This window comes from Copadichromis virginalis, linkage group LG4, assembly GCF_057382275.1.
Source record: "Copadichromis virginalis isolate Kocher_CV1m ecotype Utaka linkage group LG4, C_Virginalis_male_GT1.1, whole genome shotgun sequence".
NCBI lineage: Eukaryota > Metazoa > Chordata > Actinopteri > Cichliformes > Cichlidae > Copadichromis > Copadichromis virginalis.
The window spans coordinates 22015157-22032930 of NC_140621.1; the positions used below are offsets into that span (position 1 = coordinate 22015157).

Genomic DNA, 17774 nt, shown 5'->3' on the forward strand with positions numbered 1-17774 from the left:
TAGGCTGTTGTTACAAATACAGAATCAGTCATGAATGATTTTTATTCACAGACAGAAAAAAATACATCTTCATCACAGCTCTGATAGTGCTAGAGTTAGCTTTCACTGAGTCAGCTGAACACAGTCTTAAAACAAATGTATTTGTTCCTGTCATTAATCTTTAAATCACTTCAGCTAATCCTTGGCCTGCTTCTTTTTCTGTAAACCCAACTACACTGTGCAACAGTATTTTCAAAGATTTATTTCAATCGCTTAGTTCTTTTTAAGTTTCCTTAATTTTTCTGTATTTGCGTCAAAACATTTTTTTCTTTTTCATTGTATGTCATACCCAGAGACCACTCTGATCCCTCCTGTTGAAGCTGGAAGTTGAATTAAAGACATGTCTGCACCTTTGAGGGAGGACCCTGTGCCGCAGAATGCTCTGACTGTGAGCCTTATGACTGGAGGGGGACTCCTCAGAGATGAAGGTGGTGCAGGGAGAGTTTGGGAAGTTAAAGGATAATCTTTCCTGTGTCTTCTGGAGAATGATGTCATTTAGTATGTTGTATGTACTGGTACTTATATAAAACCTTTCTACTCTACTTCAGTTCGCAGAGCAATTAATACACCATGCCTCATTAATACAGACATAAATGAATGAATAAAAAAAAAAAAAAAAATATATATATATATATATATATATATATATAATGTATTATTATAAATAATAATAATAGTAATAGTATACATATAATAACATATATATGTTATTGTCTTATGTGTATGATTTCCTTTGACCAGAATGGTCTTACAAAAAGAGATTTGGTCCTCTGTATAAATAACGCTTAATTATCCCTAAAGTAAAAGGTCTTACTTAAATGTTTATATACTCACTTTATAAAAGCACCAAGCTGTTCTTTGTCGTTTATATGGTGCTTGACTTTGTTCATTATGACTTTCATGTCAGAGAGTATTCTAGCTTCTGTCAGAGTGAAAGTGTTTAGCAGGAATTAGGAACCATTATAACAAAATGAGCAAAATGAACAAACTGATATACAAAATGAGCAATGTATCGCATTCTTACTGACCACTTACCAAATGTAAAATGTATGGCAATAAGTTTATTGTTCAAGTTAAGTTTGATTTGAAATTACTTTTTCATTTTATTTTAATACATCTCTGTCATGGGTCAAAAATGCTATGAGGTGCCATAAAGAACATTATTACTGAAACACTCTCCACTGAAAACCAAGCCATTTCAGATGAACAGGAAGTTATTTCCTGACAAGGAAAAAGTGGTACATTTCAAACCGCTACACAGATGTCTACTCAATAACCTGCTAGTAGCCTAAGTGAAGCAGCCGCATTACTCTGTCAAATGCAACAGCCGTGGGCAGTCGGTTGTAAGACTACGGTCAAGTGAGTCCTCACTAATATTTCAAACTAAACAGGTTTTCTAGATCAAATCCACCACCTCTCATACTTTGAATAAATTAAAAATACACACAAAATGGGCATATCACATCAATGATCGACCTGCTCATTACTATGTCCACCTTGTTACTGTGGAAAACGAGGAAGACGCTTTTTGCTTAAATTAGCCATTATCACGTATGTCAGGGGTTCTTACATTTTGTTTTTTTTGTTTTGTTTTTATCTCAGGGCCTGACGTTTTCACTACAAAGTGGACCAGGGCCCATTCACATATTAACACTGTATTGAATAAATTAATTTTGCTTTTGGTTTGATTTATATTTAATAAATAAATCAATTCCACCTGATTTTAAAAGCTAAAACCTTGCCAAATAAACATGATGATGACGACATTATACAATGTAATAAGACATTTATTTATTACATGTATGTGAACCTGGAAATAAAACAAAATGCCAAACAGGTCAACAATTCATGAAACAAATCAAACTGCAAGTAGAAATTGAAAGGCTCAAGTCAAGGTTAATAACACAAAAATAATTAATAATTCAATTTTACTACAACGAAAGAGAAAAAGGGGACTGATCTAGTTGTAAAGAGACAAAAATAGTATTTTTATTCTTTCTAGAAGCTGATGCTGTATGTCTAAGGTCATGTCCATGATACGGTGGCTCGCAGTGTCGTTTGAGTGTTCTTTGCAGCAGCCCCTCCGATGATCTCATGGCACATATATACAGTGGCAGGCCAAATCAATTCAGTGCTTCAATGTATAGCATTACTCCACACATTGGGCTCTCGGGTCCGCCTCATTTCCTCTGTTCACAAACCGCATGCTTCAGGAAGTCAAAGCTGTACTTGCACAAACATTTTGACTTTTGGGAGGGGGTTGTCACCTTTATCTTCCTTTTTGCATTTTAAGAACTTCTCCATATATTTTGCTAACTGCAAACAGCAGGCAGACTGTCTTCTTCTTCTTGCTTTTTGAGGCTGTTTAAACAACTCCCACCAAATGGTGTGAAGCTGTATTGAGACTGAGATTGTCATGGACAGGGAACAATAACCAAAAGTATTTTGCGGCTCTTGAGGTGTGGCTCGCAGCCCCATGGTTAAGAATCACTGACTTATGTGATGCTGTTTATACTGTAAGTAACCATAAGAGGGTGGGCATGCTATGCTTTAACACATCTGTGAATCATTCAGAAAAATGGAAGAAAAGGTTGATGACAGACTGATATTTATTCTGGTATTAATTTTTTAGATTTCCTTAAAAAAAACAAAAGAAAACAAACAACAACAAAAAAAAGAATTCACATTCAGAATATTCATAAGGATTTCTGTGGGAGTAATGGGGGTAAAGACAATTCAGGGACTTACTTCAAAGACTTTAAGCATTAGAAGATTAGAATTAAAAGGACATCTCGCTATAATATTATGAGTAAGGCTATAATGAAGAGGAACAAAAATGCACAAAAATGATGGCATTTTAGGATAATTGTGCTAAAAAAAAGGAGAGAAAAAATTTTCCTGAAACATATAATTGATTTCTAAGGTAAATTGGGATTAACAAAGTAAGACAAGCTTTTAGAAATAATGTGATAGTGTATTTTTATACATAATACACTCAGTTCTTTTGTGGGGATTCTAATGACACAGAGTACTAGACCTGCAACAACAATGGCTGTTAGATGAGACAGAGGTGCACGTTAGACAAACTTAACTTCTGTCAACAGCGCAAAATATCAAAAAAGAGTCAGCTGATACTACTGCCAAAACAATCTTCATAATTAATTTTTTTGTGAAGAATAAAGAAAGGTGACAGGTCAGAAAGGTTGTTGGGACCAAGAAACTTACAATTAAAGAGCATAACAGGAATTATGAATGGGTGCTTGGAAAAAACCCCCAGAAACTTTAGGTTTTACAAATAAATTTATGACTAGTTGTGTTTTTCATACACAAATCCATCTAATCCTAATTCAGATATTGTTTTTAAGAAAAACACCCTCTGCTGTGGCTCTAATGTATGAAAACCTGTCAAAAACACATATTTGAGTGTGAAAGGTTGAGATGAAAAACTACTTTGAATCTCATAATCAGACAGTTAATTCCATAATGAAAAGAACTACTAAAATTAAACATTTATTGGAGGAAAAGATGGACACAATGTAGAGGGATAAAACTAGTCCTGTAGCTGCATGGAGATAGAGCTACTTACCCTAACTGACCAATCAACGTTTACAAGATAAATTTTAGGAGTCATTAATACTAAAAATCTTGGAACAATGGTCTGGATGACTTGTTACCTTTAAATATTTGTAGGTAAATATAATCACAATTTTAATTGTAATTTTAGATAAAATACATTGATGTTCCATTTAATTACACCTTAGTTGTGGGCTGTATTATAAAGTGTTACCATTTTTTATCTAGTGTGTTAAGTACACTGATTTCATATGTACTGAAATGTGCTATATCATTGCATTGTCATCTGAATGAACCATAACTAAACTCATAAAATAAAACGATTAAAATAGATTTGAAATATATGTAGAGTGATGTGATGTGAATCTCTTTCAGTTTTCCGCAAACTTCTTTGTCAGCCTCAATATTTAAAACATTAAAAGATAAATATGTCTTACAGAAATAAAAGTCCACAATCACTTATAATGACATTCACAAAATCAAAGTCAAATGTCACCAAACAACTTTTAAAGGGACCAAATAAAAACAACTGAAAATGATTGAGACCAAATCGGATGGTTTTTTGTTTTAAACAGCACTTCCTCTGGTAAGACCTGTTTGTGTCCAGGTTTCTGCAGTTTCTACCTGGTCAGCAAATCTGAAACATCCAAAAAAAGGTTTAACAATGAGCAATAAGGACCAAAATATATATATATTTTTTTAAATGTAAAATATTCTATGTAATACTGATGATGACGTATAAGAATTTACTCAGTTAGTGATGTTTCATCATCTGGAGTGCCTACAAGTTTATCATAATGTTTCTTCACCATCTCAAGCTCTGTTGAAACATCTGAAAAACAAAACATTTTTTGAATTGTTTCCTCCCCAAGAGTGACTCACGTAATAGTGTGTGTGACTGTAAATTATAAGTTAATTTTAAAAATAGAGAGACAAATAGGTAAATACACTGTGCTATCAGGTTTCAAAGATAAAGAGAAAAGGAAGGAAGCTTTATCAAATGTAAATACAGCAAATTGTCCTGTTTACCTGGGAGTAAGCCCCCATCAGTCTTGAATGAACGTTCAATGGATTCCTTCATAGTTTCCTCCAGAGTCTTCAGGATTTTTTCCTATTTTAAAAATGGTTATTACTTATCACAGATCAAAATATTGTGTTAAGTCAAATACAATTAAATTTAGAAGGTTCTCAGATACTGCATAAAAACATAAATGGAAACATATTTTTGTGTAAGTCTATTCCAGTTAAATATGGAAAAAGCCTTCATATGTTCATCCCATTTTTTCATAAAACATGACAAACCATCAAAGTGTGCAATTTCTCCAACATGGTATTTTTTGCCCTCTCAAACATGTCCTCCTTTGAGTGCACGTGGTCCGTAATAGTCTCCCTCATGTTGTACAGCGTGTCTTTTCCACTAAATTCTGCAGCCTCTACAATAAGACAGAAAGCTCCAATCAGATTTCTCTTTCTGAATAATGATAAATATAAATATGTGTTTTTGTGAATCTCTGATCTTATTTCTTACTCTTGTAGCCTTCATCCATAATGTCTTCAATTGTCTCTGTCAGACTGCTGTAGACTCTTTTCTTCTGTTTCCGCATCGTTCTGTTCAGTTTTGCCTTAATTTTTTCTTCCTTAGAGAACAAACATGAAATATGGATGAACATCACTTGAAATCACATCAAGCCATAAAACTAAGGTTAATTTTTCATGTTTTCCATTTACTGTCCATTATGTCAGTAAAGTTTCATCTCTTACCTCTGTCTTGAGAAATCTGAGCTGCAGTTCAGCATTTTTGTACTTTTCAAACAGAGAATCAGTGTTAAGTGAAAATGTATCGATGACTCCATTGAATGCTCCACGTTCTGAGTCATTTCTAAAACATATAAACATTGTGGTTATTAATGGCAGAATTGGCAAGTTTATATGTTATGATTACATATCTTGGATAATATTATGTGACTGTTTAGAACTCGTCTTTTCTTACGGGAAGGTCTTTCTGAATTCATCATCAATGCTGTCAATCAGACAGGAAGCCAACTTCATATTAAGGTTAATTAGGGTCCCTTTCTTTGGTTTGTAGACGCCACCATTCTTAACAACACACTTCAGTACCTTGTGAAAAGCACCACCCTTCTTTCCCTAAAACAGAAAAGAAAAGAAGAAGTATTTAAACACATATTCATGTAAAATATGTTGTTTTGTTGTAACTATATTTAAAATACATACACGATACAAGACGTTCTTGAGTTTTTCTCCGTATGATCCTTTGGATTTCTCAACGCCATCATCAAGATATTTTTCAAAAGCCGTATAGGTGTCTTCCATTTCTTTGTTGACATTACGAAGTTGGATGTTCGTGTTTTTCTCAAGTTCTGCACACACCTCGGGTTTTTTATCATCCTGAAAATTTTTGAAGGAATAAAGTCAGAAAAACAACTTGTTGTTTCGTATATATTTATGAAATCAATTGATTTTAAAAGTCACTGTCCTGTAATAAGAACCTGAGAAGTAAAATAGAACAGCAAAAATAAATGAATCAATTAATAAATCATAAATTAATAGATTATAAAAACAAGATACTCGAAAAAATTTGGAAATCTCAACATGTAAGAGAATGTGTATCTTTTAATGCTGGGCATACACTCTGCGATTTATGGTCCATTTTGAGACGATTTTTCAGTCGTGCGACCGTTTTCGGGATTGGTCCAAGTTTTCCCCTAATCGTGTGTCATGCATCGTGTAGTATACGTGGGGTAACAAGAAGCGATTAATACCTCACGATCAGTTCCCGATCTCGTAAGAAAATCAAACCTGTTTGAAATCCTGTCGCTCGTTGCGAGGGTGTCAACGCAGCCTCTCACACTGCACACACAGCTCCATCTTTCAGAAGTGAAAAGGTGGAGCAGCAGCACGGCAGTGGAGCGTGTGATCTGGACATAAGCGATGGAGGCACAACTTGTAGAACTTTGGCAAGCTCATCTGAGTCTTTTCGATGTGGCCTCACAAAATTATCACGACCACAACAACCGTGAAAATAGTTGGATGGATATTGCTGCTCATTTGCAGCTGCGTTTTTCATTAGCAATTTAGTAATGTTGATGGTGGTGGTGTGTGTGTCTGTGTGAGTAAAAGACAGAGAGGGAGAGATAGATTTTGTGTTATGTGTTATGGACGCACAGTGTGAGCACATCAGGCCATATAGTGTGAGACCCTGCACCGTGACCTACGAACTTCTCACCCCTGCGATTCAATCGTACAGTTTGCGCAGAAGCTGAATAACGCGACTGAAAAAAATCGCAGTGTATTCCCAGCATTAGTTGACCTTACCACTCCTCTGGAGTTGGCTCCGTGAATCAGAGACAGAATCCCGTGAGCTCCATTCACATAGTTTACTGTCTCTGAGTGACAGTCATTGAGATCTTGCAAAAATCCCTGAAGTTGAGGTATTTCTGTTGAGAAGAAATTTCAGTGCCAGTTTGACATTACTTAAATTCAAATTAAATAATTCTTCTTTCAGTCAGAGCAAACTAAAACAACATGTGCATTTCAGCTGTTTATATTCTGTTAGCAAAACGGAGACTTCACTCACCAGTTTCATCTGGACTTAGATGCTTCCCTTTTAGGAACTCTTTGGAGCTCACTGTGAACACTTTGAAACTGTCATCAGTGAAGTGTTTCTGGGGAAAAATGTGATTTAATTTTAAAGCATCCTTACAACTATGGAGAGTCTTTACATTAGATTTTCTGTCAGTCTATAAAACTCACCTTAATCTTGCTTCTCTTGTTGAATTCTTTCCTTACTCCATCCTTGGCTTGAATGTTTCTTTTAACTATTCGATCATGGATATCAGCTGATGAACTACAACAAATGTGCATATATGTACTGTTACCATCATCACTATTATTATCACCATCATTAATCTGGGGCAGGCTGGGTGGTTTTGATTTACTCTTGGGCTACGTCCCCACGTACAAAGGTATTTTTTCATTTTTTAAAAATCGCATCGACGTGTGCACTTTTTAAAAAATATCTCTGTTCACATGTAAACGCAAAAACAAAGTCAAACGCTGTCAAGAACATGCCAAATCCTAACTTACTAGAATTATGTCCTCTTTTCTTTTCAAGTGCCTTCATTATTTCAAATGTTAATAACTAAACTGTATTTTGGATTTTATCTTGCTAGCTCTTTTGGCCAGAGTTTATTCAATAAAGAAAGAAACTGACAATTTTACATTTGTCTTAGTGATTTATAATCACGAGTCACAGCTCTCTGAAATACGGCAGGCAGTAACTGCATGTGTACATGTAAGCGTGTAAAAAAATGCAGATAGTATTTTGTTTCTGTCTCCCATTTTGAAAATTCATCAAATGTAAACAATCACGTGGCGCACAGCGTGGCGTCATGTTTGATGTTGCGTGACTAACTCCTCGTATTCCTCGTCCACGGGTAAATGCAAAAACTGTTTTCGAAAATCTCCACGCTGGCAGGAGTTTATAAAAATCTCAGTTTTCAGTGATCCAAAACGCCATTTATGTGTGGATGAAAAGCCCAAACCGATAGAAAAAGCTATGTTTTCAAAAATACCAGTGTAGCTGTGGACGTAGCCTTGGCCTTTAGGCGGAAATGTGGGAGGCTCCCTTTCTGACCAAGCTGAGCTTTCCCTGACTGTCGCACACATATAACTCATTGTCATCGCCTAGATTGTATTTAAAGACTGCCTGTGGCACTGCATCTCTGCCACCTACGGTGGTGTTCTCCACTAATTCACCAGTTCATATTAGTTTATTCAGTTTATATTTTTCTTTCATTGTAAATAAACCTATTAAACTTCACATCAGTTGTGCATACATAAAAGCTGCAATGATGCCAGTTGCAACTCTTTCTCCTCCTGCTCTCCTGTTATTGCTCACCCTCTTCTCTCTTGCTGTCCCTCTACAACTAAAAAAAAATCTACTACCTTTGCCACTCTCCACTATTCCACTCCCTCTCTCTTCTCTTTATTACTCAGTCCACCATATTCAATAAACTTTATAAAATTGTATCTGCATCTCAGACTCCCTTTGACCCAAATGTTCTGTATTATTAAAAAAAAAAGGCTAAACTCTGTGTTTCATTCTAGCCTGGGTTTATCTTACATGGAAACACCCTGTAGTTGATCAGCATTCAAAATTACTTACAGATCATCTGAATCATCAAGAAGATCAGACTTGGTGCAGATAAAGTGAATTTGCTGACATTCGCCACCATTTCCAATCAGACTACTGACACTTTCCAGGATCTCCCAGGCCTCTTTCTCTGATACTGCTCGGTTAATTTCAGTCACAATCCACACAGTAGAACACTCTCCAACTATCTGAAAGGAGAATAACATGTCTCAGTGCTTCATTGAAAGATGACTGTTTACAGACAACACAGTATAAGCAAAGAGCAGTAAATGTGAATTACCCCTTTCCACATCTGATCTCTGCTCTTGTTACAGTCGCCATTTCCAGGAAGGTCCACAAGTGTGACATGCTGGAGAAAAGGATTGTTTGGCACCCTGACAGTCACACACTTCACTAGTGGCCAAAACCACTTTTTTCCTTCATTGCCTTCTTCTTGTTTTGACTCACTTCTTGTGTACTTGACAAACTGTGCAGAAAGTTCATTAGCCTGCAATAAATAGTAAAAGCAGTGCAGTTTAATTTCAGTCCTCACAGAATGTGCTTTATAGAATTCATTAAAAAGTCAGTGACATAAAAAAGGTTAAGTAATTAGTGTTCAGTTTTAGATTTAAATGATCAGATTGTGTCATGTACAAGCTTCCCTTTGTGTTATATTGGACCAAGAAAAACATCAATCAAATCCAAAATGAAAATAGATTTTTATGATTTATTTGATTTTTTATTCTCTATTTAAATCATGCTATGAACACTCTTGTTCTCAACAGCCAGTATTACTATTAGCAGAAACTACTTCATGTCGGCATTTTGCACAGTTATCCACTTTAACTGACTGTCAGACACTGATTTACTTTGTGGCCACTTTGATTCAGTCTTTGCTGAATTTGCTCAGCAGTGAATTTCTACGGTGCGATTTAAAGTGTAAGAGTAGGTTAAAATAGGGAACTGATCACTGTTGTGTGATAAGGGAAAAGGTTCTTACTGCGATTATTTAAAATAAAAACAATCATGCTCTACATCACGGACCTGGACCAGTCTTGGGTCTTGTTAACCAGTTATTACAAGAACAGATTTATTTTTTCTGGCAATGTGATCATCTAAAGATCATTGTGTGGGATGTGGGATCTCAGTAAGATCTGTTTTGTTTTGATCACTGGATCTGTTTTCAGTGTTTTGTTTTTTGGACTTTTGAATCTATGCTGCATGCTATTTTCAGAAGTGAGATATGTTTTTAGTTCTTAGGCTACGTTCACACTGCAGGTGTTAATGCTCAATTCCGATTTTTTGATCAAATCCAATTTTTTTGTCTGCGTGTTCACACTACAAATAAAATGCGACAGCAAACGCGCTCTAGTGTGAACGCTTAAAGCGGCCCGCATGCGCAAAAGAAGACTTCACACACAGCGCGCTCTTTAGACCCAGAGCAAACAGTATTGTTTGACAGATGGCCGTTAATATAATATTTACATAATAATGTAAATAACCTAATAAATATCCTTATTGCTGTTTTAGAGAGGAGCGGTGCTTCAAAGGATAGTTGCAGATTTCTGTCAGAATCTACAGATTATACAGTACAAATAAAATGTTCACGTTTCTCCAACGTTGTCTTCCCAACAGTTTCACTGACATCTACACTGGATGGCCAGGAAGCGACCGCGATGTCTTCTCGGGCGCTTCTCCGGCGCTGATAATTGGCCTCTGTCTTGTGTCGGTGACGTAAAAGACGGATTTAATGCACCGTTCAAACAGCAGTCGCTTTCTAAAACATCGGATATGTATCGGATTCAGTACCACATACAAAAGTGACCCAGATCGGATTTGAAAATATCGGATTTGCACCGTTCACACTGTCACACCATGATCGGATATGGGTCGCATAGTGTCAAAAAAATCGGATTTGATGCGCTTTCGCCTGCAGTGTGAACGTAGCCTTAGTCTTTTGTTTATTTGGTCAGTTCCCTTTTTGTGTCCAGGTTGTCCTAGTTTCACCTGTGTGCCCTTCCCAGCATCCCCTGTGTGTTATAGTAGCAATATGAGTTTGTCTTACTGATTCACATCTCAATATCTTCCGCCTGGATTGGAGAAATTCTGGAATTTCTTTGAAATATTTGTTCTCCATGAGGTTTTCAGAGGACTTCTCTTTCCATTCTTCTCCATAAAGTGCTGACAGCTTTTCAACAGCATCACGATAATCTTCGTCGCCTTCCTTTTCCTGATTTTCATTATTGTCAAGAAGCTGATGAAATGACCACAACTCATCTTTCCACTCCTACAAAAATAGATGACAAGCAATTTATTGAGGCATGTACCCAGCCTTAAGCTCCAAGAACTGCACTATAACAAATGATTTAGTTTTAAGTACAAATCAAACTTTGAGAATTCATTTTACCTCCTTTGTGATGAACTCAATTTCTGCTTCATACTTGTTGTGTGCGTTAGCTTCCACTTTGATCATGACTGAGGTGCAGGCATTGATGCTTCCTGAAGGTAAAAGATTCTTCTCTTCAATGATGGCATTTATCAAAGAGCTCTTTCCAGCCCCGGTTTTACCAAAGACACCAACCAGCTCCCTCTTGTCTGTCTCCAAATCACTGATCTTTTTCCTGATGAACGAGATTTTAAATATGGGTTAAACAATTCAGTCATGAAAACATTTTATGCACGCTTTAAAAAAGAGAGTTTCAAAGAGAGTTATAATCATGGTAGTGATCATCAAATGAAATATCACTAAATATTTTAGTTTTATACACATACACCACTAATTGTTTACTGTATGTTGTTTTGATCAGCATCTTCCTTTTTGTGTCAGTTAAAGCTAAAATGTTTCCCCCAAGAGTTGGTAGATAACAGGAACAGCAAAAAATGTAGTTAAGTCACCAAAACCTCCTAAAAATATCAGTCTTTGTTGGTCTTAACTTTGATAGTTTTATTTTACTAATAAATCATTCTGTGATCTATAGTTGTACTGCTGTTAAGTCAAAAGTATAACGTAAAATAGCTAAACAAAGAACCAACACACCAAACAGACTGACACAAGAAACTAATTGGTGAATATGGAACCAAACTATCATCTGGCCGAGTGGTGCGACACCAACAACCTGCTGCTTAACACCGAGAAGATCAAGGAGCTCATCGTGGACTATAGGAGGAAAGCTGACCCACATCCACCCATCTACATTAAAGGGACGGCTGTGGATTATGTGAGCAGCTTCAAGCTCCTTGGAGTCCACATCTCCGAGGATCTCATCTGGACGACCAACTGCTCCAAGTTGGTCAAGAAGGCTCACCAGCGCCTCTTCTTACTGAGGACTCTGAGGAAGAACCACCTGTCCTCAGACATCCTGGTGAAATTCTACTGCTGCACCATCGAGAGCATCCTGACTAACTGTATAACAGTCTAGTATGGGAGCCTCTCTGCCTCGGACCGGAAGGCGTTGCAGAGGGTCATGAAAACCGCCCAGCGCATCGGTGAAAGACCACTTCCTGCCATACAAGACATCTACAGGAAGGTGTCTGAAAAGGGCTGGGAAAATCATCAGAGGCCCCAGTCACCCAGCACAAAGACTCTTCGACTCCTGCCCTCTGGGAGGCGCTACATGAGCCACAGGACTAAGACCATCAGGTAGTGGTAACAGCTTCTTCCCCACAGCTGTCAGACTCCTGAACTCTGACCCACATTAAACTCATGGACTGAACATACACACACCTACAACCACCTATAACTGAACACACATACAATGGACAAAACAAACAAATGGCCAACTGTACCCTCATACACAAAATAATAACATGGACCGGTTCAGGTGGTGGTTCACCAACCTTACAACCACTAGCACTTTATATAACCACTGTAGAAATTACCCACATATCTCACTGATCTGAACTGCACTACTGTAAATGCTGTATAGACAATCATTCTGTACAATACAATAATTATAGTTCTACAACTGTTTACAACTGTTTATTAATACTCACAATTGTATATCTACAATCAGTATAGTTCATATTTCATATTTCTGTATAGTTTTCATATTTTTAACCATATTTAAATCCTGTTCATAGCCTGTAGATAGTTTGTACACTCACTACAGCCTGTACATACTTATAGTTATAGCATATTCATAAAATACCTTCATACCGTGTACATTGTAACATACCCATAATTAGGGATGGGTACCGGTGTCCGGTGCCATCTGACAAAAACGGTAGTAACCAGACCGAAAAGCAGCGCACATTTCGGTGCTTTATTTCGGTGCTTTTATTCCCTGAGCTGTGATACACTTCTAGCCAATCATTTTACGTTTCCGAGGATAGTAGGCGGGTCCAGGTACGTACGTTCTTTTAGAGCAGAGCTACAGATTAAAAATGCCCAAGGCGAAGCGGTCAAAAGCCTGGCTGTACTTCACAGCAAAATATGCAAACTCAGCAGCCTGCAACAAGTGCTTTAAGCTGATACTGTGATACTGTCAAAGGAGGTAACACCTCAAATCCGATGAAACACCTGGCGACGCATAGCGTTTTTTTTAAAAGCCCAGAAATGCACCGTATTTGATAGCTTGGTGCGAGACCTCACACCGAGCGCATCTACTGCGGGTGGGTTGCCTGTTATCGGACCCGGAGTTAGCATTTAATTTTTCTGATTTCGTATTATAGGGACGTGTTGGGTGGCCAGAAGCGTAATATACCGACGATTTGTCACATAGCATAACATGTTACGCTTTGGGAGTGAGAACGTGTTGTCTTTTCATGTTTGCCTCGGCTCTCTCCAGGTACTTTGGCTTTCTCCAACAGTCCAAAGACGTGCAATTAGTGCATTTAGGTTAATAAATCCTCATCAATGTAGTTACTCATTCCTGTGACTGTATCTTGGTGTAACCAGTGTGACATCCATAAAGTTTGTTTGGACTGAATCATTTTAATTGTTCTGATCATGTGAATATACTGCTTATTTTTGCGTGTGTCAAGACTCTTGAAAAGGGACCATCTTCTCTGTGTGACTCAATTACACATAACTAGCAGTTTTTGAGGATGTTTTACAGATATTTTCTGCATTTTTGGTTTCTTCAAACACAATCTCTCTTTGATCTGTTTGTGAAACTGTCACATGATCAGGAGTGGAACCAGGCCCATACATTACAAAATATGAAAAAACTTAATACTCACTTTAAGAAATCACTGAGTTTGTCTTGGTCATTTAGTCTGGCATGTACAAATGTCATGATGCTTTTCACATCAGACAGTATGATTGATTCTGTGGACAAAGAAAGGCAAAAACTATTTAAAACAAATAGACTAGAATAAACAGAAAATGTAAAATCTCATGTAAAAAAACAAACAAACAAAACAAACCTGTGTGAATTAGAGTATATCAGGACCATAATGTGACCACTTACCAATCAAACTTACTATACCATACATCAAGCTGACTGTTAAATTTTGACAACAGGCCAAAGAAAAAGTAATTTCTAGCATCAAAGATGAAACTGGCATGTTGGACAAATTGTGCTGCACAGAAATTTAACCCTATAGTGGCTTAAACTGTGACACTGTTTAGAAAGAGACGTAAATACCTGCAAATCCTGGCATAGACAGACGCTGTCGCTTAGCTGGTGACTGCAACCTGCTGGCATCACTTTGAAGATCTGATTTTCTCTTTCCTGATTGTATAAAAACAACAAAAAATAAGAACAAAAAATAAGAACAAAAAATGTGTTTCTCTCAGCATTGAAAGTTATTCTTAGTAAAGTTATGTAGATTGAAAGGCACCAATATTTTATGCAAACACAGAATAATATGAGATGCAATAAATACGATACATGTGTCTCACCTGTATCACTTGTGGATGGCAAGACCTGAGGATGAATATGAGTTATACAGGAAATTATTACTATTTGCATTGGCATTGCTCTTTAACAACATTTGAAGGACACTAGCATACAAGTTTTACAATCAACAAACTTAAATGCAGTTATATTTATAACTAGCAGACTGATGAAGAATACATTATAAATTACCTTATCACAGAATTGGAGACTTTGCTTCGCACCCTTAAAAATCCTATAGCTAGCCAGGCCCCTTTAGCCTGTCCAGTCAAAGGCTAGCTCCCTCTGGCAAATTGTCCCGAACAGTCGGGTAAACAAGATGACTGGGTGATGGTGAGGAGGAAGCATAGTCTTAAACAGAAGTCCCCGGTACACCACCAACCTGTTCATGCATCTAACTGTTTTTGCCCACTTGGCAAAACACTCGCCAGGAATCAAACTCTGGTAATTGGTGATTCTGTTCTGACTTCGAGGAGGGGGCCTAAGGGTACATCTTTCGCCATCTTAGAATGCTGTAATTGCAGCCATTCCCCAACTCTCTGAATGGTATTCATGGCCATTGATCAGTGGGTTTTGGTCAGTGGTTGTTGATCAATGGTCATGAGAATTTGCATAATTAACATTAAGGAACTGACCTCCCAGCCCATTGTTCCTTCACTGGACTGGTTTCAGTCATTATGCAAATGCACTGCAGTCAGCTGAAACTAAAGAGGTCACTTGGATGAGTGACGAAACGGTTCTCACACAAAACGCTACGTCCAGATGAACAGAATCAAGTTTTGGAGATTTACTTATCTGCATGATTGATGCATCAAGACAAAACGATAGAAATAGTAATTACTCAGATTACCAGTTACAGAAAAAAAGTAAAAGAGTTGCTTTTAACGCGGTTTTTCCCATCACTGATTATTACTGCCAGTGCATTTTTAAATATACAGATAAAGTCACCTCTGTTCACTAAAATAGCAATGATTGTCAAAGAACTTAATTACCTTTAACAGCTTGAGGTTCTTCTTGAATCTCATTCTTGGTCCAGCTTTTGTGATCAAATTCTCAATTTCTCGATCATCAAGCTCAAAAATATTTTCTTCATCAATTTCTTGATCTGTAATTAAAAATAAAGTTGAAGAGATAAAGATTATTCTCAACTTACTTCACAGATCACATCAGAATCAATATCTGTACCCATCAGGGATTCACGTTAATACTTTACCTTTAAATTTTTCCACCCACTCACTAAGCCCCCATTCAACCAGTTTGGTTCTTACGAAATCATCCATGACCAAGAAATGTAAGATAAACTGTAAGATAAAATGCAATATTTAACCAGACAATACTGCTTTACTGGTTAGACATTCGTGATCGACTCCTCCTTTAATGCACATATAATCAGAGACAGTGATATTAAATTCAGATTAAAAGTTCAAACTGCTCACCTTTTGTTAGAAGTAATGCTGGAAAAGGCTGCTGAGGGAGATCTGAGGCAAGCAGTGAGACACAAACAGGAAACAGGCGGGAAAAATAAAAATCAAGCAAAAAGCAAAGTCCACAAACCGATGCGGTTAAAAACAAACTGGAACTCTGTGGCTCAGACTGCACAATTGCAACTGCATCTATACATAAAATACAAAGGTAAATCCAACATGAGTAACGCGGGAGCAGGAAAAGCAGAACGGAGAACTGAGAAAGGCAGGAAGAGGAGGTGTTTGTGCAGCGCAGATGGGCGTGGCTGGAAGAGCGGTAACACCCTCCCTCGGAGCCCTTTTTTTTCAACAATGAAACGATGTTGGGTGATAAACACTTTTTTTTAAAAAAGACTAATAATAAATACCATCTTTAATCCTTAAAAATACTAATAAAAATATAAATTGCCACTCTTTTCTGTTACCGTCATCAGCCCAGCCACACCCATCCCCCAATAGATAAAATACAACTGTTAAGTTGCATATTATCTATTATCTTGTATCTATCATCTTGTTTTATAACCCCCAAAACACAAACACATCCTCCAACCACACACACACACACACACACACACACGCATGTTTTGTTTTCAAACACCATTGCAGTGTATTTCGCACCTCAAACCTTTTGTAAACAATAAAACAAATACAAGTAAACTGAAACAAATTACAGGTTGCAATAAAATAAAGTACAAACTCTTTTAATAACAGAAATCTTTATGGTTTAATTTATTGTACGTGTAGTTTTTTTTAACTGTGTAAGAATATTTAACATTATGCTATCAATACATTTAAAAAAATGCCTCTCTTCAAAATGGGTTTAAAAACATAAACAGCAGTGGGATACTGTTTGTCCATGATTTGGACAGCCCAGTGCGGGCTTCTGACGCAGGGGGATACCTACCTTGGCACTAGGGCTGGTTATCATCACTGATTTCTAGAATCGGTTGGATTCCAATTCGATTCAATTTTTCCTCAGACAGTCAGAAATATTATAATTTTGATCATTTATCAGTACTGATACTTCATCAGATGTTTAAGCATATGCAATATACACAGCAGATGCCTTTGTGTCAAAGTAACTAAGGATAAAACACAGAAAAACATGAAGGAGATTTTCCTGGCCTGGCTTTTCCTTAAAAATATTCTGCAGTGGATCAAAAACTGAAGAAAACCGTTAATCAACATATGAACATTACCTGATGCTCTTTGAGGATAATAGCTTGCTTGGTATAATTAGAGAGACTGTAGATTGCATAGTGGGAGGGGGCTGGGGTGCAGGGCAGGAGAACAGCTAACCCCCACCCCCTGGACTGGAGGCCACAGTTACAAGCCTGTGGGAGGGCAACCCTCCAGGGCAAAGAGGAGAGTGGTGGAAAACTACTGAAGAGCATTCCCCCCCCCCCCCACACACACACACACACATTCACAGATCAGCCTTAGGTGTGCTGATCTCCAGATGCATCTGTAAGGAAGAGGTGAAGAGTGGCAAATCCTGCAGCATCATAAGCTGTGAGATGTCGTCGTTCAGCACTGATGGCGTGTACGTGCCATCAAGTGAGAAAGCTGAAGACATCGCACTGATTCTCATGCATTTCGTCCACGCTTTGTGTTTACATCTTTGCGTGGAATCCGTTTACCTGCTCTCATTTGCTGATTTAGTTGTTTGGTGGTTGTTGATATAGTTTTCTTAGCTTTAACCTGAAA

At 37.3% G+C, this 17774-nt stretch overlaps 2 protein-coding genes across 2 annotated transcripts in view; both read right to left on the minus strand.

Annotated features, from left to right (window-relative positions):
* LOC146711384 (nuclear GTPase SLIP-GC-like) overlaps positions 1-17774 on the minus strand; it is a 74815-nt gene that overhangs the window by 30135 nt on the left and 26906 nt on the right. The gene's annotated exons all lie outside the window — the stretch shown is intronic.
* Positions 1806-16287, minus strand: LOC146711385 (nuclear GTPase SLIP-GC-like). Its single transcript, XM_085454221.1, has 21 exons — positions 16041-16287; positions 15818-15905; positions 15597-15709; positions 14610-14634; positions 14353-14439; positions 13946-14033; positions 11172-11385; positions 10830-11051; positions 9066-9272; positions 8798-8973; positions 7384-7477; positions 7208-7295; positions 6946-7067; positions 5845-6018; positions 5603-5757; positions 5374-5491; positions 5141-5249; positions 4915-5045; positions 4642-4723; positions 4363-4444; positions 1806-4249 (listed from the first exon to the last, which is right to left on the minus strand). The coding sequence occupies exons 2-21, from the start codon at positions 15882-15884 to the stop codon at positions 4180-4182; spliced, it is 2424 nt and encodes an 807-aa protein (XP_085310347.1). The 5' UTR covers positions 15885-15905; positions 16041-16287; the 3' UTR covers positions 1806-4179.

Bases quoted from the DNA above. Each gene is read 5' to 3' on its own strand.
- LOC146711385 (XM_085454221.1), bottom strand. From the start codon at position 15,884: ATGGATGATTTCGTAAGAACCAAACTGGTTGAATGGGGGCTTAGTGAG. The intron at 15,710-15,817 runs GTAAAGTATTAA...TTTTAATTACAG, and splicing joins GTGGGTGGAAAAATTTAAAG to ATCAAGAAATTGATGAAGAA. The intron at 8,974-9,065 runs GTAATTCACATT...TTCTCCTTTCAG, and splicing joins GAGATCAGATGTGGAAAGGG to ATAGTTGGAGAGTGTTCTAC.